We start from the raw sequence: 25,904 nt of genomic DNA, 5'->3' as shown, positions 1-25,904 counted from the left end.
CTTCAGATTCTGTGTGTGTGTGTCTCTCTGTGCGCCCCACCCCCCTCACGTTCTGTCTCTCTCCATCTCTCAAAAATAAATACAAATGTTTAAAAATTAAAAAAAAAAAAGAGCATTAAAAAAGAATCTGCAAGGGGTTCATATGGCACCTGTGGGAAGGCGCAGTGGGGGACAGAGGAAGCCCAAGTCCCTGCAATAGCCTGCAAGGCTGTCCATCTGGCTCTCGATACTTTTCTGATCTCATTTCATGCCGACCGCCGCTCACCACGCTCAACACACTGGCCTTCACGTTATGGTTCCCTGACCACAGACTCTCCCCCTACAAGGACCTTGTAGCTGTGGTTCCCAGGACTAGTCCTTCCTCCCACAGACTTTGAACTCTTCTCCCTCAAGGCACCTTCCTGTCCCCTTCACCACCACCACCACTCAACATGCTACTAGTTTTTCTCCTGAGCACTTACACCTTGCACAAACTCTGATTTTGCCTATCTCCCCCCTCCCTTCCCTCCCCTGCCTGTCCTCTGGCCAGAGTGGGAGGGGCTTTACCTGTGTGTTTCCCCGCTGTGTCTCCTGCCCCTACACTACCTGAGACAAGGCTGACACTCAGTATTTGCTTAATAAATGAACCATACGTTTAGATCATTTAATGGGTGAGGGAAGGTATTATGTAATAGATTGGAAAACTAAGGAGAGAACAGGCTTGTAGTTGTCTCTATTTCTGATGCTAAAATGGCTGCCTTTTGTTTCACATTTCTCTCACTACATTTGCACATTATTCATTTCATTTTCATCAACTCCTTCACTGACACGGCATTGGAATCCGTACCAGCAAAATCACACACGAGTTCTACATCTTGGCATTGAGCTTCAGAAAGATATCATACCTAAAATTTCCTACAGTTCTTTCAGTTTTCGTTTATGAAAACAGGTTTTCAAATGAACCAGGTTAAAAGGCAGCAAAGCAGCAGCACCGGGAATTACACACACACACACACACACACACACACACACACACACACCCAGCTAACTGGGCCACTGTGGGTGCTCCCAGCTTCTGCCTTCCCCTGCCCCACGAGGTGCTCTGAAGGTCAAGCAGGGATGGAGCATCCAAAGCGCCCCCTGCAGGCAGCAGTCTTCTCTACCAACTTCTCCACGCTGGTTCACCTGAGGAAACTGGCCAGGGAGCGGGCAGGGTTGAGTGAGGAATTATGTGGACTGAGGAGAGATGTGAAATATGAATAAACGAACGCACGCATTCGCAAACCTCTGCTCCCCAGGGGAACTGCTGTCAGAACATTACCTGGCAGGATTATTAGATCTTTATTTTCAGTTTTAAACCGCATGCATGCACCCAGTCACTGTGGACAAGAGTGACATCACTGGGGCACCTGGGTGGCTCAGTTGGTTAAGCGCCGCACTCTTGATTTCAGCTCAGGTCATAATCTCAGAGTCGTTAGATCGAGCCCCGTGTTTGGCTCTGCTCTGCCCTGAGCCTGAGTGTGGAGCCTGCTTGGGATTCTCTCTCTTCCTCCCTCTCTGCCCCTTCCCTGCTTGCTCTCTCTTGCTCTAAATAAATAAACATTAAGAAGAAAAAAAAGAGGAACATCACTGACGTGCCCCTGCCATCAGGGCATTTCTCAACTTTTTCTACATCATGGCAGGTGATGGTGGGAATTCTCTGAAATTCCCAGGTGACCAGCCTGGGAGCTCCGGCCACCTTAGGCCCTGCCCAGCTGGCCCTAGAAGCCTGAGACCAGTAGCTTGAGGCAAACTACTATGAAGCTCTAGGGAATAAAACTCAAGCCACTGGTGAACATTTTCTCCGGGGCGGGTGGCTGGGGGGGGGGGGGGGCACTCTGATCGACACTATGAACTTACACCCACCTCAAGCACAGCAAAGGCATTGGATACACTGAACTGCATTGAAGCAGTGTCGCTGGTCTTATATTGTATAAGTGGGTTTTCGTTCTAGAATTCAGAGTAGGCTCCCCTTGTTTTAGTCCCTTTAGTTTGCTACTAAACTGTTTTTTTAAAATAAAAATGTAAATGCTGAGCAAATTACTCAGGTATCACAAGTCCGTCAACACAAAATCACGGTAACCCACGTGACATTGCAAGTTTATTTTTACGCACATGTTAAAAGAGGTAGGAAATGTGTGATTTTGTAAAGCACACCCTGGAAAATGAGGCACCATTTCTGAATGGGGTTGTATTTCTCAGTACATTTATACAGTACTGGAAACCCACCTCAACTTTCCAAAGGACAGCTTTCTACAGAGCACAGCACAGCCACAACGGGCTCTCCAGCCGAGTCTCCCACAGTCCACAGAACTGCATGGTGCTGGACTTTGCTGAGGAAGGGAGACACAGGCCAACTCCGATCCTACTTTGCCATTCAGTGGCGCTAAGTACCAAGAAACAGAAATAAAAGCCAAATAGATTGAGGAGCGTTGAATATTTAATGAACTCATGTAGCGTACAACAATACAAATGTGTGTCATTTTAAAACTTTACTGTGAAGAATTAGGGTTTTTGCATTGTATTAATGGTAACTGGTTGAATAAGTGTAAAAATGTTTATCGAAAAACAAAATCCCAATGAAATTATAAGTAAAATTACTTTTATTTTCATAAATAAAAAGATAATGCATTATACAAACAACACTTTTGTTGGCGGTCATTATCCAGTTTAAACGAAGGACGAAAATATACGCAACACTTAACACAAAGTTACACCCTCTACAACCTTCATGCAGCTGCTTGACGTGTGTCACCTTCCCAAATTTCCAACGCCACTTCAAAGAAGATATATAATGGGGTATTTTAGTCACAAAGCGTCACTTTTGCTCAGTCAACACAATATTTCTCACTTGCTCATGTCGAAGTTGCCAGTTATTGATTTAAATACCAGTATTTCCTGCATTTTACAAAAGCACTGAACATATGACATGTTTTCATTCCATATATGGTAGTATAACCCCCAAGTGTCAACGTGAAAATTTAGCAACTAGGTTAATGAGTACTAGTACCCAAGATAAATAGGTCCTACGAGGCCGAGAAGAACAAGCCGGCACAAGTTTAAAGTTTTGTCCATAAATGGCAAACAGCAAACAGACGAGTGATTTTGTAGTGTCACGTAATATGCAGTGAAATTTCATTAAAGTATGTTTCTGTAGACAGCAAAGTAAAGTTAAAAGTCCAGTTATTACTCCACTTATTCTAGAAACTGCAGTTTCAAATATTAAATGCTATACAGTAGTTATTAGCATTTCCATATATTAAAAAAAACTCTCACTGATTCTTTGTAGTTTTCAAGAGTGAAAACTACGACTTAAGTAATTCTTTGCACACGATACTGATTCAGGTAGGAATAATCTCTTTATTCTTCACCATGAAATGTTTATTCCTATTTCAACACCTTATGCAGATTTCACTTGTCTGTCACAGGGCTACCACGTGGAGTCAGTGGTTTACCTACGTAAGTGTTGAGCAGAGTGCCGGGCACGTAGTAAGCTCTCAATATACACTATTTCTAGTAAGTGAACCAATCTGTCTTTTGTAATAGGAAAATTAGCTAACGCCCCAGAAGAATAATCAAAAAAGATAATACTACAGACGTGTGACTTTTGTTAAAGCAGCATGCATCCACTATTTCCCAAGTCTGTGTACACGCTAAACTGTTTCAAATATTACAAGCTGATTTTAAGTTCATACTATATGTTTGCTCTTGTTTTTGCTATGGCCTTTGGCCTAAAGCAATACGATTATGATAGGATGCGTAAATTAGAAGACCATATAGAAATAACGCACACTGAAATCAGTAACGAAGGCATCTTACCATAACTTCTGTGACCAAAAAGTAGAGTTAGCAGTGAAATTCAGGACGACCTATCTCGCTTAGGGTTGATGTTTTTTCTTTACATCGTGAAATACCTGACTTCTGCAAAAACGTTTCATTGTGTTCTCTCACATGGGAACATGAAGAGCTGTCACAAAGTTCTGTCCTCGAAGTAAAAAACCCATTAGAAAAAGTACTTGTAAAAATCACTGTAGGTTTATTGAAGCTGAAATAAAGTGCAGGGCTACCAGAACAGAAGTTCTTAAATGGTCTCAAAATACCTACAAACACTGATTTTTTGGAACAAATTATAGCTTCTTACAAATGTAAGGGATGTGAAGAGAACACAAGTCTGTGTGACAACATAATGGAAAGAGGAAGAAAACTGTTAAAAACCAACTCCTGTCATTCTTCTGGTATCAGGTAAGAGGAAGGAAAATAAAACTTTTTGTGTGTGAAGATAGAAAGACATACCTGACGCCACGTGAGTCTGGCCTATATTAACCTGAAACTTACTACAACCCAGACTTTGAAGAAAAAAAAAACCCAACCCCCAAATACGCCCTTCAGGGCACAGTAAAATCTTTTACATGTTGTCCTGATTAAAAAGGGTTTGGAAACAAAGCATGAAACATCTCTACTATATTAAAAATCAAGAACAAATCAACTGAAGGCAGATTCCCTCCGAATGTACTAAATCATTCTACGGGCTTCAGAGAAAACCTTTTAAGAAATACGAACTGAAGTCCCAGGGTTTATCTTATCTACTAGTAGAGAAATTCGAAGTGCACATCTTATCAGTGTATTTTAGGAGATGGAACATCCCGTGTCCTTCTGAGGTCTGGTGTCTGGTTCTCTGACAGGCTTCACTGCTTCTTCTGCTTTGGGTTTGGTCTAGGAAGAAAAAGAAATACAGTTTTAAGTACATAATAAACTAAGATTTGGAAAACAAACACTAGGTCTTCTCCACCTTAGACTTTTTATTTTCATTTATCTTTACTTTTAATTTTTTTTCTGTTTATTTTATTTTTGAGAGAGAGAGACAGAGACAGAGCGTGGGGGGGGGGAGGGGGAGACACAGAATCCAAGGCAGGCTCCAGGCTCTGAGCCAGCAGTACAGAGTCCGACACGGGGCTCGAACTCATGAACCATGAGATCCTGACCCGAGCCACAGTCGGACGCTTGACTGACTGAGCCACCCAGGCGCCCCCACCTTAGGCTTTTTAAAGATGTTGTATTAAATTACCCAACACTGAAATTAACAAAGCTTTTCCAAATGCTACATATCAATTCAATTTAAGAAGTAATCAGAAAGCAACGCTTCAGTGAAGATGAAAACCTAGGCAGGCAAACATCCAGCTAATGGTGCCTGCACTCTTTCTGAGGACGGAGAAACTGAGTGATGAGTCTCTGCATGTGGAACTCGTAAGTTTGAAAATATCTCAGGACAGTAACAGGCTACTTCGTATCGCATTATTTTAGAGGCTGACCAGGATAAAAAGACAGTCATTTTACGTACTAATGGTTTCAGAATGGGTAGGAAATTATATAAAAACCCAATGTCAAGGAAGGAGCTATGGCTGCAAATTAATTCCCATTCCCTATTTTTCACAGACCCCTCCTCTTCGGGCAGTCAGACCATAAATTTCCCACTTAATCTCATCTTTGATTTAGTACACCAACATGTACTTAGATATAAATGAATAAAAGCAGTCTTATTTTACCCCTGGATGATTTCATGGAACGTTGAAATAAGGTCAAATCTTCAAATACCCTGCAGCAGCTAAATCAAAAACAGAATATTGCTATAGCAATATAAACATGGATAAGCCATCCATCCTTAGACGACTTCTCCCACACTGTTCCCAAAAGAGGCTCTGATAAATTGTAAAAAGGCAAGATAATGTGTTGAAAACAGCCTCAGTTATGTAAGAAATCAGAAGATAATTAAGGCCTGGAGATCGAATCTCTGACACAATTCAACAACACACATCACACCAACACTGCAGTTAGCTAACTTAACATTTAGACAAAGATACACATGTGTATATATCTAGATCTACTTAAGTAGAGAAAAATAACAAAATGCTAACTCTGAATTCTCTTTTTAAACCTCTGCGAACAAACGGAAAAAAGCCAGTCTCGTACACTGTCATCCTTGGGTCTTTTGGTGAGATCAAACGAGGCCAGCGTTTCCGGTGTCCATTGTGCACTTGTCGGAGGGAATTCAAAAGGTACAGGCTCTACGAGACCGTAATTTGCTTTGAGTTCCAGCTGTGGGGCTTCTGTTGGAATTTTTTGAAAGTAACTGCAAAAAGCAATTTAAACAGCAATTCATTCATTCATTAACTACTTGAGCGGCTATTGTGTTCAAGGCCCTGTGCGAGAAAGAGACCATTTAATGATAGGACAGAGAAGATTCTCCTGCCTCATGCGGCGTGCATGAGTAGATGAGACAGTCAGGAAACCTGTCCACTACAATGCAACGTAACAGAAGCTCTGACGGACATCGCATGCTGTGAGAACATGCTGTCGGGGGAAGAGGGAGGTTCAGGAATGCTTTCCAAAACGGGTAAGGCAAGTTATACTAGGCATATTTGACGAAGTAAAAGGGCTCGGTATGACCAGGTGCGGCATGTTAAGGGGCAGACTGTAAAGAGAAACAGCAGGGACAAGACAGATTCTACCCATCTACATAGGTGGTCATCTGCAGTTTGAACAACGCTGACCTCACAATGGAAAACTGCTTGACAGGACTAGGCAGGATGGACAGAAAACCCATCTCCCTGCTTTACAGGTGGCTGTGAGCAGGGCGGGATGCCCACGTGAGAGCAGCAGAGAAGCTCCATATAACTCGCAGGGAAGAAACACCAGGGAAACCAAGAAGAGAAAACTGAGACACTGTAAGTGAGCTCTTTGTTAATAACCTACGTTTAAATTGTAACCTCTGCTTTTATATGTATCAGAAGCAGGTTGAAGCGAGGTCCAACAGGAGGGAACTTTACCACCAATTTAAAGAGAAAATTCGAGTTGAGTGCAATGTGACACAAAGTGGGGCAGAGACTGACTGGGAGCCTGTGACAACAGTATTGCTATTTAAACGCTGTGACTGTAGATACACACGCTAGCATTCGTACTGCCAAAACACCGAGCTGTACTCACATGAACCCATTCTCTCTCTGACACTTCTCTAGGGTGTTTGTCACAAGATTTCCGAGCTTCCGAAAGAACAAGTGTCCTGAGGGTCTGACTGTTGGCCCAGGTCCCTTGGTTTCTCCATATTCTTTGCACAGTACTTCTGCCTTTGCATAAACTGCAGGTGAAAGGGATATAAAATCATCTGCTTATTGTTTATACTAAGGAAGCTTTAAGTCAGAGATGATGGCAACTTTTCTGCTCCTTACCTAGTGTGACAGTGATACCAGTAATAGAGTAAGGGAAAGGGGCTGTTTTCTACAGGTTTTCTGGTTTTTGAAACGTTGTTTCTCTCTCTCCAGTTCCTCACTTGAGTTCCCATCCTCTTTCAAGAACTCAGCCAAAATCTCTTTTAACTGCCTATTTCTTTCATGATACAACTTTTGTGTTTAAGGAGGGCGTTAATATTCTGGCAGCAATACTTACATTTTTCTGCTTCTTGGAGAGACCGGATTGCTTCGCCACATTTATCACTAGCCAACAAAGTCTGACCATGATAACAGTAAGCCTGATAAAGAAAGAAATTCTTATTCATTCTCTCCCCAAACGATGCTTTCTGCTATCATTGTTTTATAAATGCATCAGATGAAGTGGACCTTCATCCACTGTTTGAATATCAATGCCATCCCTTACATTTCTTTACTTGAATAAGCTTCCCCCAATCTCTGTTAGTATAAAAAAAGTGGGATTATGTCACGCTTTGAACCAAACTAACCTTCTAACCATGGGGTGAGAGGAAAAAGGATTTTCTTTCAACATATGTATATTTTTATTTTGGAGAGAGAACGTGAGCAGGGGAGAGGAGCAGAGGGATAGAAAGAGAATTCCAATCCCAAGCAGGCTCCGTGCTCAGCGTGGAGCCCAACGCGGGGCTCGATTCCAGGATCCTGGGCTGGGATCCTGACCTGAGCCAAAATCAAGAGCTGGATGCTTAACCAAGTGAGCCACCCAGACGCCCCGCAAAATTTAGTGTTTGTGCTTTTTTTTTTTTTTAAGATTTATTTATTTTTGAGTGAGAGCGCAAGCAGGGAAGGGACAGAGAAAGAGGGGGACAGGAGACCTGAAGTGGGCTCTTCCATGACAGCAGCGAGCCCAAGGCGCGGCTAGAACTCACGAACCACGAGGTCATGACCTGAGCCAACATCAGACTCTCAACCAACTGAGCCACCTGGGAGCCCCAAAAGTACTTTTCTTTTTTTTTCTTTTTTTTAATTTTTTTTTTTCAATTTTTTTTTTTTCAACGTTTATTTATTTTTGGGACAGAGAGAGACAGAGCATGAACGGGGGAGGGGCAGAGAGAGAGGGAGACACAGAATCGGAAACAGGCTCCAGGCTCTGAGCCATCAGCCCAGAGCCCGACGCGGGGCTCGAACTCACGGACCGCGAGATCGTGACCTGGCTAAAGTCGGACGCTTAACCGACTGTGCCACCGAGGCACCCCCAAAAGTACTTTTCAATAATGAAATTGGTTTTTAAGATTTGGGCACTGCAGATAAAGGAGGGAAATTACTGTGCTAATGCAGAGGGACAGGGAGGGAGGATTCTAAGGTTAATAATAACTAAACAGGTTTCAAGAGAAAGGTTATTAGCCTGAAAAAGAACATGCTCACTCTAAATGTCTGTATCAAACCCAAGCATTGCACATGGTCCAACACCGTATGCCTGAAAACAGATCCCAAGGTAGAAGAAATAAAACTATCTACCCGGGTCTGAAAAAGGTGCTTGATTATCTCTCACATGATATTCTAACCAACAAACAAGTAAGTTTGTTTGGTGGGTGGAAGACACTGATAAGTAACTTCTAAAAGAGTGCTTATTAAGGTTTCTTCACAGACCGAGGGGATATGTTGTGTGGTATGCCTTAAGATCAGGATCAGTAAATATCTTCTTCAATGTACAAGATGAAAGGAAAGAATTCTCATTAAGTATACAGAGGTTCCAGCTTAAAAGTGGGTTTGAGGGGCACCTGGGTGCTTCAGTTGGTTAAGCGTCCAATTCTTGGTCTCAGCTCAGGGCATGACCTCATGGTTTGGCTTGGTGCTGACACATGGAGCCTGCTTGGGATTCTCTCTCTCCCTCTCTCTCTGCCCCTCCCCCGCTTATCTTCTCCCTCTCTCTCTCAAGATGAAAAAGGAAACTTTATAAATATAGGCATAAATATATATATTTATATATTAATTTTATATTTACATAAACACACATAAATACATAAATAAAATAAATAAACTTTAAAAAGAAGTGGGTTTTAGGGGGCCTGCCTTAGTTGGTTAAGCATTCAACTTTGGTTCAGGTCATGATCTTGCAGTTTGTGAGTTCGAGCCCCGTGTTAGGCTCTGCTGACAGCTCGGAGCCTGGAGCCTGCTTCCGATTCTGTCTCCCTCTCTCTCTGCCCCACCCCTGCTCACACTCTCTCTCTCTCAAAAATAAATAAAAATTAAAGAAATAATAATAAAAAATAATAAAAAGTGGGTTTGAATCAAATAGTAATTCCATCACTATAACCCAGTGCTACAATTCTCCGTCGTCTTTTTCCACCCACCTCAGCTCACAAGAGTTGCACTGGCTGTCGGTAAACATTTGACAGCTTTCCATTATTTATGCAATGCTAATTTACAAAATGACAGACCTAGCAAGCACGGGGCTAGAAAGACAGTAAATTTACACTGGTTTTCAGGTTATCAGTACTTACATAAGCCGTGTAGAAACACATTTTCAAGTGAAGATATTTTCTCCATTTAGCAGAGTATGCAGGCTCCAAACTGGATAAAGCATGATCTAAAGTTACATTTTAAAAAGCAAAATATAATTTCACCCCGATTCACTAGAAGATTTTTAGTTCATGTGTTCATGATCATTTAGTTCAGATGCAAAAAGCAGAATGCCATTCAAGTCTAAAACTCAAGCATTTACATATTTTCTAAAAAAAACTTTGCTTTAAAGTGATTTTCCCATAACTATACTTTAACTGCGTAATAAGACTGTTTGAATACCATGTCACCTCCTTTGATAGGTAATGCCACTTAGGCTTAAAATAATGATAAAAATAGAACTTTAAGAAAAATATAAATTACACTGTTACACTTTTTCCTTTCGTTAAATAATAGAGCAAACTGCATAGTGTGGTAACCCCAGTCAGCAGCAGACACTCTCCTTCCTGGTCCATCGCCCCAGGCTGAACCTTCCCTAACACGCACATTCACATCCTGCCGACTTCTCTCTCATCCATTTCTCCTCTGCTCCCTACTTCTCTGTTTTGTCAAAGCTTCTGTCCCTCCAGACTACGATCCCTTCTTCCTTAACACTAAGTGGAGTCAGCCTTCACCTCACAAGCCCATTTCTCATCCTGCAATTATAGGGATTTTTTTTTAAATTTTTTTTTTAACGTTTTTATTTATTTTTCAGACAGAGAGAGAACAGGGGAGAGGAGCAGAGAGAGAGGGAGACACAGAATCTGAAACGGGCTCCAGGCTCTGAGCTGTCAGCCCAGAGCCCGACGCGGGGCTCGAACTCACGGACCATGAGATCGTGGCCTGAGCCGAAGTCGGACGCTTAACCGACCAAGCCACCCAGGCATCCCTCTTTTTTTTTTTTTTTTTAAACATTTTGTTTATTTTTGAAAGAGTACAAGTGGGGGAGGGGCAGAGACAGGGGGACAGAGAATCCAATATGGGCTCTGTGCTGAGAGCAGTGAGCCCGATGTGGGGCTTGAACTCAGGAACTGTGAGATCATGACCTGAGCTAAAGTTGGAGGCTCAACCAACTGTGTCACCCAGGTGCCCCTATAGAGCTTTTCTAAATTCAAATCCAATCAAAACAGATTTGCTTTATACCTTTTCATGGGTCCATGATCTAGCAAATAAAAGCCAAACTTCTAAGGCTACAAACCAATTCATGATCTCACACGTGCAAACTTTCCTAACCTTTTCTCCTATCACTCATCCTGTGCCTCAGCTAAGAGCATCTGTTTAAAGGTCCCAGAATGTGCCAAATTCTTCTTATCTCTGTACATACTATAGAATGTTCTACTTTTCCCATATGCTAAAGCTTCCTAGCAAACTCAAAACTTCTATTTATATTTCAAAATAAGGCCCAAACACCACCTTCTCATAGAAAGCCTCCTCTAGCATGCCTGGATCCTTGAGGTTTTCATTTCACTGCTGTAGTCACATCTTATCTTATGCTATTATAATGTGGTTACAGGTTTGTTTCCTTCCCTAGATGTGACTCTGTCTATACACTGATCTTTGTATAGCTAGCAACTAGAGTATAACCATCCCATAAACAAAAATAAATGCATGTTTCCTGAATAAGTGAATGAAAAGAATAACAGGCTACTGAGAAGACCTGAGTTCTTTCTAGTCCTAACTTCCCAGCCTGCTAACAGTTAAATTATAGGTTAGTTATATTAATTCTCTGGAGTTTGGTTTCATGACAACCATAAGGTTATTATAAAGACCCAAAAAACTTCAAAACTAAAACACCTGTGTAATTATTACATATAACTGGTTAAGAACTATAACACTGGCCTCTCCATTAACAGTTATGCAGCATATTAACTGTGAACAGCTCTCATTCTTTTAACCAAGATTAATAAAATAATGTCGACATTATTCCAGTTTTGCAAATGAAGAAATAACCTAGAGAATCTTTTTGTTTTGCTTATTCCCTATTAAACCATGAGCTTAATCTGAACATCTAAAGACTAAAAATACAACAAGAGAATTATAAACTCACCAGCTTTTTGATAGAAGTTGGCCGTCTCATATGCCAGTGCAGCAATTAGGCCGGGCGCGTGTTTCAGTTCAATTGCTCGAGCGATTGTTACTGTCACCAAAGCACAGCAAAGTGAATGCATAATTAAGTTCACTTGCATTCATACTAAGTTAACTGTAATAGCAAAAGCCATCCCAACAATCTATTTGGCATTTTAACACAATTTGTCAAGAATTTTAACATGAAAAGTAAGTTACAGAAAGTGCAAACAGAAACAGAAAACACTAATAAGCTTGCTGGTTCTGACACTATTTCTTTAAATCACTAGCTAATTACTAGATCACAAAAAACTACTACTACAAAGTAGCATGTCAGAGGAAAACGAATCCCTCCAGGGCACTGGAATTTGAAAGAAAAACAAAAAGCCTACAAAGTTTCTTTGTTGCTTTTACAGGAGTCTACATTTGTTTCCTGCCACTGAAAGGTGAAGAAAGGCAAGGCAAACAGTGGAAGAGAAAAAGAAATGAGCAAGGGAGATTGGGAAAGAGGAGCTACATAATTCATCTGTTGTTGTCAGAAATGGCATGAAATTAAAATCCTTCTTAAAAGATCCATTAAACTGCAAGGCCTTTTCCTATAAACCATGAAGGCAAATGCTGACAGTGAAATTATTCCTCACTAGAAATTTCTCAAGATGTGAAACTCAAATTCAGCTAATTCTGATTTAAAAAAAAAGAATTAGATGCCAGTAGAGATTTTTTCAAAAAAAAAAAAAAAAAAAAAGCAAAATCTTACAATATTTAGGATACCTTCTTGAGCTTCTGCCTGACACTGGACAACATAAGCTTCCAGGAGCCGTGCCTCTAAATCCCTCCCCTTCTCTACAGGTGTAATGAGCTTTGGGATATGACTTTCCTGAGAGAGAAAGAGAAACAAAAATAAAGAAGTCAAATTTTATTTTAACCCAATTGTTACAGATAAACAAAATGGAAGTTATTAGACATTCAATTTGGGGATTTATCAGAAACTCAGGGGGTATCTGGCTGGCTCAGTCAGTAGAGCATGCAATCCCTGATCTCGGGGTTATGAGTTCAAGCCCCACAGTGTTTAAAATAAAAGTCTTGAAGGGGGAAGAGAAAAAAAGAAAAGAAAAATTCCGGACAGCAAAATTGTGTAAAGAGGAGCGATATTAAGCTTATGGAGAATAAAAGTTCCTGTATACTAAAACTTAAAGCTTCTCATAAACTTCTGCAAACTTTGGGCCAAAATACATAGCTTAGATATGCAGGTCGTATTTTCATCTTAGAAAATGTTTAACTGAAACAGTAACCAAAGTTCTCTTTTGCATGATGGCTGGAATTATTCACTCATTAATAATAGCAGAGTCTAAAGAAGTCTATAATTTAATAGATAACTCAGGATCACAGGTTTTTAATTACTGTAAAAACATCTTTTTTTTTTTACTGTTTATTTATTTTGAGAAAGAGAGCATGAGCTGGGGAGGGGGGAGGGAGACGAAGGGAGAGGAAGGGAGGGAGGGGGGCAGAGAGAAAGAGAGAGAGAATGAATCCCAAGCAAGCTCTGCACTGTGCAGACTCAATGCTCAATCTCACGACCAAGAGAGAAATCAACATCTGGGTGCTTAACCAACTGAGCCACCCAGGCGCCCCCTGCATCCTATTTTATCATGAGAGAGCCCGTCATTGGCCCCTGGAAGGCGTTCAGTTCAGTAAATATCAGTTTAATTAGAATGAAGTGGGGGTAATCCTGATTACTAAATACATTAGTCTTTTCTCTAATTTCCATCACAGCTCCAGGCAATTTAATATAATGAGTGCAGGCTGACTGCCCTTCAACATTTTCACGGAGATACAGAGAATACACTCAGAAGTTCAGTTTTGCAGGACCATGACTATCCCGGCAACTGCTGCACCCAGATGGTAAGAGCCATCAACGTGTGTACTTTGTTTTCTCCTGTCTTTTCCAAAGAGACAGGTGATTACAGCTTGAGTTTTCCAATCGTAAAAGTCACTGATAGGGTGTGTGACTAGCTCAGTCAAAAGAACATGTGACTCTAGCAAGAGAGAGCACAAGCGAGGGAGACAGAGAGAAAGAAAGCGGCTCATGCAGGCTCCATGCCCAACGCGAAGCTCGACGCAGGGCTCAATCCCAGTACACGGTGATCACAACCTGAACCAAAATCAAGAGTCAGACACTCCACCAACTGAACCACCCAGATGCCCTGAGCATGTGACTCTTGACCTTGCGGTCCTGAGTTCAAGCCCCACGTTGGGTACTGAGATTACTTAAACAAAAACTTTAAAAAATAAAAATAAAAAACAAAATTAACTGATGACTCTCTGAAATGAAGACATGTGAGATTCTGTAACTGGCTGCACTCATCAACAAAGTACTTAACGTAAGAAAAACAGGACATACAGTGGATTCTTTTTACATAGTGAAATAATTCTTTCCTCCAGCCCCCAAAGGAAGAAAATTTAATCAAGAATTAAAGCATGAGGAATACATTTTACTGTCATATTACTTTACCTTTAAATGTTTAAAAATCCCCGCTGCAATTTTTAGGCTTCGGTGGACTTCTTTTGCTTCATCTTCTGTTATGCTTAAAGACAGTGATTACGTCAGTTAGAGGATGAATCCTGTTTCTTGTATTAAAACCAACAACTAGTGAATTATCATAAAACCAAATTAGTCATTTGTTTCTCACCACTAGTCTCCCTTTAAAAAAATCTGATTTGGCAATTTAAAAAGTAACAAATGCACATGAAGAATATCCAGAGAAGATACTACAAATTAAAAAAAAGAAAGACTCTATCTATAGGTCTAGTTTTTCCTTCCAGATAATGTTCTGTGCATTAAACAAGTTCAAAATATTCTACACTTGGTGCATGCACACACTTAAAAAAACGCACACACACAATATTCACTATTCTGCTCATTTTAATCATATAAATTACTTTAGACATAATTTTACAACAGCACGTACAATTCAACTTTATTTTTTAAGATTTTATTTTTAATGTCTACACCCAACATGGGATTCTAATGCACAGCCCTGAGATCAAGAGTCACGTGCTCTACTGACTAAGCCAACCACGCGCCCCGACAATTCAACTTTATTTTGAAATAGCTGCATATTATACACATGTTCACATGTACCACAGCTCATAGTTGCCAGTTTCATATTGCTGACATCCACTTCTACTATTATCAAAACTGCATCTTATTTCATGCCACAATTCTTTAATCCTTCAAAACATTTTTCACATACTTATCTTTGTATTTCTTTTTCTAGGAGCTGCCTGTTCATGTCCTTCACTTATTTTCAATTGATTTGTTGATCCTTTCCTTTCCTCTTTATTTTCCAATACAAAATCAATTTGTCACATGCATTACAATTTTTTTGACATCTGTCATTTGTTTTTAACTTTATTTATGGTACTTTTACGCAGTCCAATATTCAATTTTTTCCTTTTCTTGGTATAGGGTTTCATTTAGGTAAGACCTCTGACAAGATTAATTTTTCTTTCCAACACTGGGCTCCATAATTCTGACACTTAAAACACTAACATCATGAGGCAACCTCGCACTTAACAGAAGTGGTACTTTTTATCAGTAGCTTAGACTTTTTAATAATGAAACTCCATATACTTGAAAAAATAACACATATGCATATAACCCTCCCCTTTAGACTTACTTTTCTTTTCCAGCCAGTCTTGAAGCATATTTGGTATACCATAAAGCTACATTAAATCCCATGGAAATTAATTCAAAAACAGCATCCTGCTGGGCACTAGAATTACAAACATGTTCATTAACTTCTGTCAATTACTGACACATCTCTATATGAAGCCTATTGTACGTTGAACTCAAAATTATAAAAACGATATGCTAATTGGAAAAATGAAGAAAACAGTCCTTATGATTAATGACTGAAAACAATAGCCCACTATGTACTTCATGATAGTAAACATGTGAATAGTAGGTTCTCAAAGGTTATTGTACACAGAGTAGTTTTAAAAATATAAATTTGGGGGACTTAACTCCAGAGAATCAGAAAGTCTGAGAGGGGCCCAGAATCTACACTTTCAGTAAGTAACCAGTTGACTCTGGAGTGGGTGGTTCTTATACCACATTTTTAAAAAAACGGAATTCAGAGGAGACACTGCTTCAGGCTAGAATGATTCAAGAAGGTTTCATGGTATAGACAGTCTCTGAATTGTGCCTTGAAAGATGGTGGGAAGGGAAGCAGAAGGACATCCCAGGTGAGGGAATGATGCTATTAAAGGCACAAGAAGATCAACATTTTTCTGAGAGCAGCGACCCACCTAGCATGATGGAACACATGGTTTGTAAAAAGAAATCGAGGAGCAGGTCAAAAAGCCAAGCAGAAGTGAAACTGGTAAAGACACTGAATGCCAAGCCTATCAGTACATGCGCCACAAAGAAAAAGGTCTAAAAACAAGCATATTCCTTCAGATTCTATTACTAAATATGACACAAAGAAGATGACAAGGGCTTACTAAAGCAAATAAGGTAATGCCAATTTTTTAAATCACTATTGTTCTGAAAAGACCCTGGAAATTCTTCATCTGTCTCAAATGATGAAAACAGAAGGAATACCCTTATTTTATACACATAATGCTAACATACAGAAAAATGAGCCAAAAAGAAACTAGAATTGTGATTCCACTTTGTTATTTTCTTTTTTTTTTTTTTTTTTAATTTTTTTTCAACATTTATTTATTTTTGGGACAGAGAGAGACAGAGCATGAACGGGGGAGGGGCAGAGAGAGAGGGAGACACAGAATCGGAAGTAGGCTCCAGGCTCTGAGCCATCAGCCCAGAGCCCGACACGGGGCTCGAACTCACGGACCGCGAGATCGTGACCTGGCTGAAGTCGGACGCTTAACCGACTGCGCCACCCAGGCGCCCCTGTTATTTTCTATTTAACTGTTGCCACCATCATTAAAGGAATAGAGAAAGGGAAGTTTTTTAGATTAAAAAAAAGGGGGGGTGTTATAAAACATTAGTCATTCAAAAATAACTTGTGATATCCTGTTTAACGTAACATACAAAATATTGACACTTTTTTTTAATGGAATGTTTCACAAATTCGTGTGTCATCCTTGAGCAAGGGCCATGCTGATCTCTGTACTGTTCCAATTTCAGTGTATGTGCTGAAGTGAGCACTAAACAAAATTTATAATTTTTCTTTTTTTTAAAGTAAGCTCTAGGAGCGCCTGGGTGGCGCAGTCGGTTAAGCGTCCGACTTCAGCCAGGTCACGATCTCGCGGTCCGTGAGTTCGAGCCCCGCGTCAGGATCTGGGCTGATGGCTCAGAGCCTGGAGCCTGTTTCCGATTCTGTGTCTCCCTCTCTCTCTGCCCCTCCCCCGTTCATGCTCTGTCTCTCTCTGTCCCAAAAATAAATAAAAACGTTGAAAAATAAATAAATAAATAAAGTAAGCTCTAGGCCCAACGTGGGGCTTGAATTCATGACCCCAAGATCAAGAGTTGCACGCTTTACCAAATGAGCCAGCCAGCTCCCCCGCTCCATGAACAAACTCTTAAAACCGTTTTACCCCACTGAAAAAAAATTTAATGCATAGTTTAAAACCTTGTTCTTTTCAGCATTCAGAACATTCAAATGAATTACATCTGGCGATCTAGTAGACATATCTAATTTATTAGTTTACCTTTAAATAATAAGAGAGGTGCACCTGGGTGGCTCAGTTGCTTAAGCATCCAACTCTTGATTTTGGCTCAGGTCATGATCTGATGTGAAGCAGGCATTCACACAGTACAAGACCTGACACAGCGCCTGAGTCCACACTCCTGCCACTGCCATGGCTGCCCTGGGCCTCTCAGCAATCTCCATTTCCTTCCCTTCTGACTTTATACAGTTTTCTACAGGAAATTGAGATCAAGATAATATGGCCACTTAAACAACACAATGGTGCTTAAAACAAAAAAAAAAGTTCAATAAAAATTTAGCACCATTATGATCTGGTTCCTGTTGTAACTAGATCTGTTCTGATTAGTTTCAAGAGTGTGATGAGAAAGTTTTGAGAGGAAATTTTTTAAAAGAGAAGAAACGGTGAAGAAAAATTAGGAAAAAAATAAAACTATGACTCAAAAGGGTATGGAGCTGGGGTAGAACCCGGGACAAATAGAAAGAGATTGACCAAAGGTATCTGAAGTACCCATCAGAAAAGAAAACTAGATAAAAATCAAAATTCTGCTCTGCTTAAAGGTAGGCAAAAGATTTGGATTCCAAATTCCCAAACCATTCTTTGCATGTTATTAATACAGCTAAGACTGTTGAATTCTGGGTAATATTTGTATGGATTATCTCACAGATTTGATCCAGGAGAAATAATTTAGGTTTTTACTTAATTGAGTATATTAAGACTTCAGGTCAAACGTTTTTAACCAGCTTCCCGATAGGAGAAAATGCTGATCAGATCTATGTTCTATTTCTTCAGATACAGAGGCAATGGGTTAACCACTGGCCAAATAGTTACAAAAATGGCTTCCATTTAGTACTGTCCGCACACCTACCTTGGAACCTGTCCTTGTAATGTATCAGTCCACTTGAAATTTTGAATATATCGTAACTTGCTTTCTTGGGTAGATTCATCCAAAGAATTTATGAAACCTATAAAAAGGTACAGCCTTTTAGTTTTAGAAGGAATATCAGGTATTCTGTTTAGAAACTTTTTCAGATAATGACTTTTCCAGATACCTGTAGAAAAGACCCTGCCACCCCTCCCTTTTTATATCTCACATCTCCTTCTAAGGTAACATAATATGAAATATGTACACATTTATTTTTCAAAACATTAGAAAGACCAATACTGCCCTTACATTCTCATGTTTCTGAAACTCAAATATACCAAAGAATACAGACTAGAAGACTAGAATATTCAGATTTGTAAAGTCTAAGAATTAAATGTGAACTTCCGCGTAGCTGTTTTTCAAAAACTTTGAAGTTCCTATAAATAACTAACCTTGTAAAAGTGAAAAATAGGAATCTGCTGCGTTCTTCATCATTTCTGGATTACAGCTCAAATCAGTGAAGAGTTCAAGCAGTCGTGCTCTGGACGATCTCAAGTCACTTATGAGAGACAGAAAGAGTAAATTAAGTCATGAATTATGATGAATCTATGTTAAAGTGGATTAAAAGTTTCAATGGTAAAAGCTTTAAAATACCACACACACCCCCACCCCCCCCCCCCACACCCTCCTCTAAGGTATGACTAAGAGTACACAGGAATGAATTTAATTAGCACTAACACTGGGGGTAAGTGAAATTTCTGGTAACAACTGTTTTAAAAGTTGTACTAAAATAAACTCAGTCCAATCTAAGGGGCAAGTCATGTATACAATTATGTAATAAAAATATACATTTTATATTTTAAAAAACATCAAAATGGGCGCCTGGGTGGCTCAGTCCGTTGAGCGTCCGACTTCGGCTCAGGTCATGATTTCGCGGTCTGTGAGTTCGAGCCCCACGTCGGGCTCTGTGCTGACGGCTCAGAGCCTGGAGCCTGCTTCAGATTCTGTGTCTCCCTCTCTCTCTGACCCTCCCCTGCTCATGCTCTGTCTCTCTCTCTCTGTCAAAAATAAATAAAACATTAAAAAACATCAAAAAACACCGCCTGGGTGGCTCAGTTGGTTAAGCATCCGACTTCAGCTCAGGTCACGATCTTGTGGTTCTTGAGTTCAAGCCCCCTATCAGGCTCTGTGATGACAGCTCGGAGCCTGGAGCCTGCTTCAGATTGTGTCTCCCTCTCTCTCTGCCCCTTCCCGCTCTCACTCTGTCTCTCTCTCTCTCAAAAATAAATAAAGGTTAAAAAAAAATTTAACAACATCAAATAAACACAAGCATTTAAGATGGGAGAAAGGAATCAAGAATTAGTAAATTAAATAGACCAGTTCACAATGCAAGTTTTTTGAAAAATAGAAATTTAACAATGTTTACGCAATTCTAGTATCTCCTTACGTTTCAAAACTAGACATGATCTCAGTATACTTTATTCAGTAGGAAACCCTGTTTTTATTTCTTTTAAAGGACAATTTCTTTAAAAGTTTATTTATTTAACTTTGGGCAGGGGGAGTGGGGGGAGCAGAGAGAGGGAGAAAGAGAATCCTAAGCAAGCTTCACACTCAGCATGGCGTCCAATTCAGGGCTTGATCTCACAACTGCTAGATCATGCATGACCTGAGCTGGTATCAGAAGCCACCCAGGCGCCCCAAGTAGGAAACTCTACTTTTGAATTGCATTCTAGGGGCACCTGGGTGGTTCAGTAGGTTAAGCGCCCAACTCTTGGTTTCGGCTCAGGTCATGATCTCACAGTTCATGGGTTCAAGCTCCACGCCATTTCCTTCTTGAAATCTCTTCTCCCTTTATTCTACTAACACAAAATATTCCAGGATTTCCTCTTATCTCTAGAAGTGCCTTCTACTTTTTTTTTTTTTTACATGTCCCCCCGCCCTCCCCCTTTTTTTTAAAGTGCTTATTTATTTTGAAAGAGACAGAGATAGCCCAAGTGCAGAAGGGGCAGAGAAAGCGGGAGAGAGAATCCCAGGCAGATTCTGCACAGCCAGCGCAGAGCCCAACACGGGGCTCAAACCCACAAAACCCTGAACTGAAACCAAGAGTAGGAAGCTTAACCGACCTATGCGCCCCTGACATGTCCCCTTTCTATTCCCACCTTCAACAATGTTTAGTCTTTGGCTTTTTGCTTTTCTCTCTGAGGTCTTAACTTTGTATCCAATTGGAGATCTACATCCACCAGATGCAGCTTGGTCAGGTTCCAGTTCCACATCTGATTTCAGAAGGTAACTTGCTTAGTGAGGGTTCAGAAATCGTATTAAAGGGACAATGACTGAAGACATTTGTATATAAATGACTAATGAAAGACTACACTTAAATTGTAAGCACTGAGAGACTAGGGACTGTATATCCAGAACTTAAAAGGTGCCTAGGATAAAGCACGTACTCAAGGTTCTTTGTTGAGTGAAAGAATATTAACATTTAAAATATTTTAAGATTTACAAGAGGTATGATGTAGCAGTGATGTTTAGAGGACAGTGCAGACTTGATCTTAAATGGTCTAGATGGAATGTTTACCCTTTGGTATCAGCTCCATGAAGGCTTATTCCAAGAAAGCATATACCAACAACTATATACAAGTAACGAGAGATGGGATGGTCTACCTTACTAATGTGTCATTGTTGAGCTATTTAACTAGAAGCTAGGCAAGAGTAATTCCCAGACTAGGGGGGAAAAAGAATTCTTAAGGCCTAGACTCAAATAGTTTGCTAGCTATTTCCAAGCAGGCACTCAATCATCATTTGCAACCCAGCTGAGTAAAGTTACGTTCACTTTAAAATTATAGAATTTCAGGGGCGCCTGGGTGGCACAGTTGGTTAAGCGTCCGACTTCAGCCAGGTCACGATCTTGCGGTCCGTGAGTTCGAGCCCCGCGTCGGGCTCTGGGCTGATGGCTCAGAGCCTGGAGCCTGTTTCCGATTCTGTGTCTCCCTCTCTCTGCCCCTCCCCCGTTCATGCTCTGTCTCTCTCTGTCCCAAAAATAAATAAACGTTGAAAAAAAAATTTTTTTTTAAATAAAATAAAATTATAGAATTTCAGAAAAATGTACCTTATAAACATCTAATTTAGGCTGTTCATTTTACAGATGAATAATTGGACCCAAAGAAGTTAAGAGACTCATGCTACAGGTAAAACAGGTAAGCTGGGACCAGCCTCTGGGAGTCTAGGATCAGGGGTTGGCAAACTACAGCCTCTAACTTGTGTTTGCAAAAATCAACAAAGAATATGCAACAGGGGAGCCTGGCTGGCTCAGTTGGTAGAGTATGCGATTCTTGATCTCGGGGTCATGAGTTTGAGCCCCACGTTGGGTGGAGAGGTTACTTAAGAAAAAAAAATAAAAAACAAAAAGATTTTAAAAAGAATATGCAACAGCAGCTATATATGACCCCACAAAACCTAAAATGTTTACTATTTCATCAAACAGAAAAAGTTTGATGACCTCTGATCTAGATTAATAAGCCAGTTTTCCCACCTTGTGCTCCAATTACTTTCCAAAAAAGCAGCAACACTCTCAACTTTCCATTACTGGTGCCATCAAGGTCTTGATCGTCTAGGTTCTGTGTTTCATACAGACAGAATCCTTTTCAACTTCCCAGAGCAAATCAGAAACCTGGCCAGTTTACTCCTCCTTTGACGTATCTTTTGCATCTCTTTCTTTTGTTCCAAACTGCTCTACTCACTACCCCCAGAATAAAAGTGTTCCTGACAGAAATGCTTTTCTCTTGTCCCTTCTCACAATCTAAATCAAGTATCAGCAAACCTTTTCTATAATGTTTTGTGGGCCATAAAGTCTCTGCTGATATTACCACTCTGCTGTTGTAGAGGAAAGCAGCCAAATGCAGCCAGAATAATATGTAAATAAATGGGGTGAGGGGACATGGCTCTGTTCCAATAAAACTTTATTTATAAAACAGGCAGTGGGACAAACCTGCAGGACAGTTTGCCAACCCATGAACTGGCATCTGATTTATTTAAACCCCAACTCAAGCCCTTTCTCCTATATGAACACCCTAAAGCCCATTCTAGGTCATCAGGATCTCTCCCTGATCAGAACTCCATGAATCTACTATCTGGCTAATTAACCAGATAGCTAATTAACCAGTAGCTAATTAATCTACTACTGGCTAATTAACATCTACATACAACTTTGTGGAGTCTCTTGTACTTCTGTCACATGTAGCTTAACTCCTTCATTGTGATTGGTTTAGCCTCTCTGGGACTCACTGATCTAAAATTACGGACCGCAGCTTAGATGACTGCCAAAGTTTAAATAATCTGTGATTTAAGTCTTCACACATCGTTTATAAGTTTAGAAGTCGTCTAAAGACAGGGACAATGTATTACATATTTCTGTATTGCCCATTCAATACAGAACCTAAAAAAGTACCTTGTATCCAAAAGTGGCTCAATCAGTAGTTATTGAGATTAAAACTAACCTGCATATTTTTGAAGCAGGAGGGCCAGCAGCTACACCATAGTAGTTAAAAGCGACAGGAGCTGTGGCTTTTAATGGGTTCCTGTGAAACCAATGTGTCATTTTCTCCAGATGTTTCCTATAAACAAAAAAGGAAGTGTATAAAAATTAAACATAACACATTTGATAACGTAAACAGTATAAAAATAAAGGTTTACTAAAAACATATATATATATATTTTAAATATATATATATATATATGAAGCATATGCATATATAAATAAAACGCTTTATTGACATGAGTGAATCTTGTTGTAATGTCTATTTATTGTACTCTATATTTTAGACAGAGAGACTGCATGCAAGTGGGGGGAGTGGGAGAGAATCTTAAGCAGGCTTCAGGCTTAGCAGGGAGCCCAATGTGGGGCTCGATCCCACGACCCTGGGATCCTGAGCCAAAATTGAGAGTGGGACACTCAATCAACTGAGCCACCCAGGTGCTCCCTATTTATTGTAGTCTATGTTTAGATCAGGCGTGGGGCGCCTGGGTGGCGCAGTCGGTTAAGCGTCCGACTTCAGCCAGGTCACGATCTCGCGGTCCGGGAGTTCGAGCCCAGCGTCAGGCTCTGGGCTGATGGCTCGGAGCCTGGAGCCTGTTTCCGTTTCTGTGTCTCCCTCTCTCTCTGCCCCTCCCCCGTTCATGCTCTGTCTCTCTCTGTCCCCCCCCCCCAAAAAAAAAAGTAGATCAGGCCCGTAAAAACTTAGCACTTGGAAATTTGTCCACAGTTAACGGCCAATGTTAAATATACTGGAGCAGTAATGTTTAAATTTTAATGTGCTTTATAAAAGTCACCTTAGCATGGGGAGAAGATGGGTCTTGTTAAAATGCTGATTCTAATTCAACAGTCTAGGGTAGGACCTGAGATGCCAACGCTACTGGTCCCCAGACCACCCTTTTGAATAGCAAAGTACTGGGATGTGGTTGGATAGCTACAAGTAAGGAGGTCACAGGACGAGACCTTAATTTACAAAACAGGTATAAATAATGACCTTTATTTTTATTTAGACTGCTAAGGTTACTTAAAGTAAATAGGTTTTAAATGAACCATTTCCAACACAGTACTGCTTATGCCAATTAATTAGTTATAGCACATGTCTCTATGATAAATACACTTTCCATGAAATAGCTAATAAGCATCTGTATTTTCATTAAAAAAAAAACCCACAATACTTGATCAATAACTTCCATTCTATAAAACCCAAAATATTTGAAAAACTACCTAAGTAAAATGCCAACTTAAAAAAATGAGGTTCCAGGGCACCTGGGGGGCTCAGCCGGTTAAGCATCTGACATCAGCTTAGGGAATAAACTCGTTGTTCATGGGTTGGAGCCCTGCATCGGGCTCTGTGCTGATGGCTCAGAGCCTGGAGCCTGCTTCAGATGCTGTGTCTCCCTCTCACTCTCTGCACCTCCCCCGCTCATGCTCTGTCTTGTTCTCTCTCAAAAATAAAATAAAACATTAAAAAAAAATTAAGTTCCACTCCTTTTTGGTAAAAAAAAAAAACAAAAAACAAAAAACAAAAAAAACAAGAACAAACAAACAAAAAACAGCACATCAGTGGCCTAAAAGTCCTTGGGTAGATAATGCAAATACAGAAGGCCTAACTGAACACTTAAATGTGGCGATTAGATTACCGGAACCAACAGACAAGAAATTCTGATAAGGTGTAATTAACTGAAAGACACTATACAATGTTGTTGGTTGACTTTTCTTACTAGGGAAAAATTTCCGTGGGCTGAACAGTATATGAAATACCTCCTTGAGCACCTCCCTTAAAATATTTACCTATTCACGACAAAACCAGATATTCAATGCATTGTATGCTCAATGAAAAACTGAGCAAGTTCCCTTGCTCAAAACATTTAACGAGCTCCTTCAAAAATGTATATAAAACCCTCTAAACAATAGCCCCGTATACCAACTTTACAAGTAAATGAATACAGCATGTATGTGCATGTAAATCAAGCTTTCTAGAGGCAAAGGCACACAATACACTTGATTTTGTGACAACAATTTGTCTAATACTCTTTTCAGGCGGCCTTCCACTGCCTGGATGAAAATGTCTGCAGTTCTGTGTATCTTTACTTCAGGAACGAAGAGGGTAAGTACTGTTTTCTCGGCCCGGCCCCATCTTGCCCCTTTGGAGACCTGCCATTCCTGTTTTCAGGAACTCGGAGGGTGGATAGCACAGCGACACGCCCACCCGCAGGTGCAAGGGTACTCTCAGAGCCACCAGCACAACGGCCGGTTAGACGCTGCCACCTCCATCGTCTTGGGTCACTGAAAGGGGACCCCCACTCGCGAGGCCCGGGCCCCCAGAGGAACCTACCTGAGCACCGCCCCCGAGCTCGGAGCGCCCACTTCCTGTTTACCACCCAGCCTCTTCCTCCCCAGCCCGTCCCGTAGAGGCTAGCGGCGACCTCGCGCAGGCGCCAACCCTCGGAGTCCCTCATCGGAACAGGCATTTTTGTGGAAAGCCGAGGCTCTCCACCCGGGACAGGCGGGCGGACCACAGCGGAACAAGCGCCCATTTAGTGTGTAAGGTCCTCGGTTGCCACTGGAGACGCGGGCAAAGGGATTCGGCGATACTGTCGAATACGAATACGATTGATTCGCAGAGCCAACATTCATTTTCTCCCTTTCGGTTGTTTCAAGGCAGTAGAAGACTTTTTTAGATGCCTATCCGGGAGTCTATGGAGACTGCAAAACGCGTATAAAGGGCGGGGAGGTGACCCTATCGCTTGGGACTCCAGGTTAACGCCAGGGGTAGGGGTATTTCTGGGAAACGCCCATTCTCATGACAAACTTACTGGATTTGTCGGGAGTCTGTGCAGCAATCCTCCTGATGGAAGAATGGCAATGTCCGAGTCCGAAAACGAGACAGAGGGAGGCGGGGAGCTGAGGCTGCCGAACCAGGCCTGCGCAGAGCCGGAGTCACGTGGCCCGGGCCGCCATGACAGCTACCGAGGCGGCAGTGCTCGCCGCTTAGGGGCGGAGGCGCCGCGTGTCGCGGCCCCCTCAGAGCTCTCCGTTCCTCAGCCCC

General features: G+C 41.0%; 1 protein-coding gene, 1 long non-coding RNA gene and 1 pseudogene across 3 annotated transcripts; 1 reads left to right on the top strand and 2 right to left on the bottom strand.

Moving 5' to 3' along the window:
* Positions 1-2,603: 2,603 nt before the first annotated feature.
* BROX (BRO1 domain and CAAX motif containing) lies at positions 2,604-25,773 on the bottom strand. 2 transcript variants are annotated; one of them, XM_043567817.1, is made up of 13 exons: positions 25,672-25,773; positions 22,821-22,937; positions 18,777-18,883; positions 18,328-18,424; positions 15,464-15,559; positions 14,296-14,368; positions 12,555-12,660; positions 11,767-11,856; positions 9,722-9,807; positions 7,459-7,540; positions 7,000-7,150; positions 5,986-6,145; positions 2,604-4,731 (listed from the first exon to the last, which is right to left on the bottom strand). In XM_043567817.1, the coding sequence occupies exons 2-13, from the start codon at positions 22,919-22,921 to the stop codon at positions 4,645-4,647; spliced, it is 1,236 nt and encodes a 411-aa protein (XP_043423752.1). In that variant the 5' UTR covers positions 22,922-22,937; positions 25,672-25,773; the 3' UTR covers positions 2,604-4,644. The 2 variants fall into 2 exon arrangements, with proteins under 2 accessions (XP_043423752.1, XP_043423753.1); XM_043567818.1 differs by lacking the exon at positions 25,672-25,773 and adding an exon at positions 25,191-25,315.
* LOC122475729 lies at positions 6,631-12,355 on the top strand. Its single transcript, XR_006295291.1, has 2 exons — positions 6,631-6,740; positions 12,200-12,355. It is a non-coding gene; the product is annotated as an uncharacterized LOC122475729 (long non-coding RNA).
* Positions 16,859-16,959, bottom strand: LOC122476677 (annotated as a pseudogene).
* Positions 25,774-25,904: the final 131 nt, after the last annotated feature.

This window comes from Prionailurus bengalensis, chromosome E4 (assembly GCF_016509475.1).
Source record: "Prionailurus bengalensis isolate Pbe53 chromosome E4, Fcat_Pben_1.1_paternal_pri, whole genome shotgun sequence".
Taxonomy (NCBI): Eukaryota; Metazoa; Chordata; class Mammalia; order Carnivora; family Felidae; genus Prionailurus; species Prionailurus bengalensis.
The sequence above is the reverse complement of the archived record's forward strand: the minus strand, read 5'-3'. Positions and strand labels throughout refer to the sequence as shown.

Coding starts and splice junctions, on each gene's coding strand:
- BROX (XM_043567817.1), bottom strand. CDS start 22,921: ATGACACATTGGTTTCACAGGAACCCATTAAAAGCCACAGCTCCTGTC. Junction 14,369..15,463: donor AGACTGGCTGGAAAAGAAAA/GTAAGTCTAAAG, acceptor ACTGTCTTTAAG/CATAACAGAAGATGAAGCAA. Junction 7,151..7,458: donor TCTCCAAGAAGCAGAAAAAT/GTAAGTATTGCT, acceptor TTTCACCTGCAG/TTTATGCAAAGGCAGAAGTA.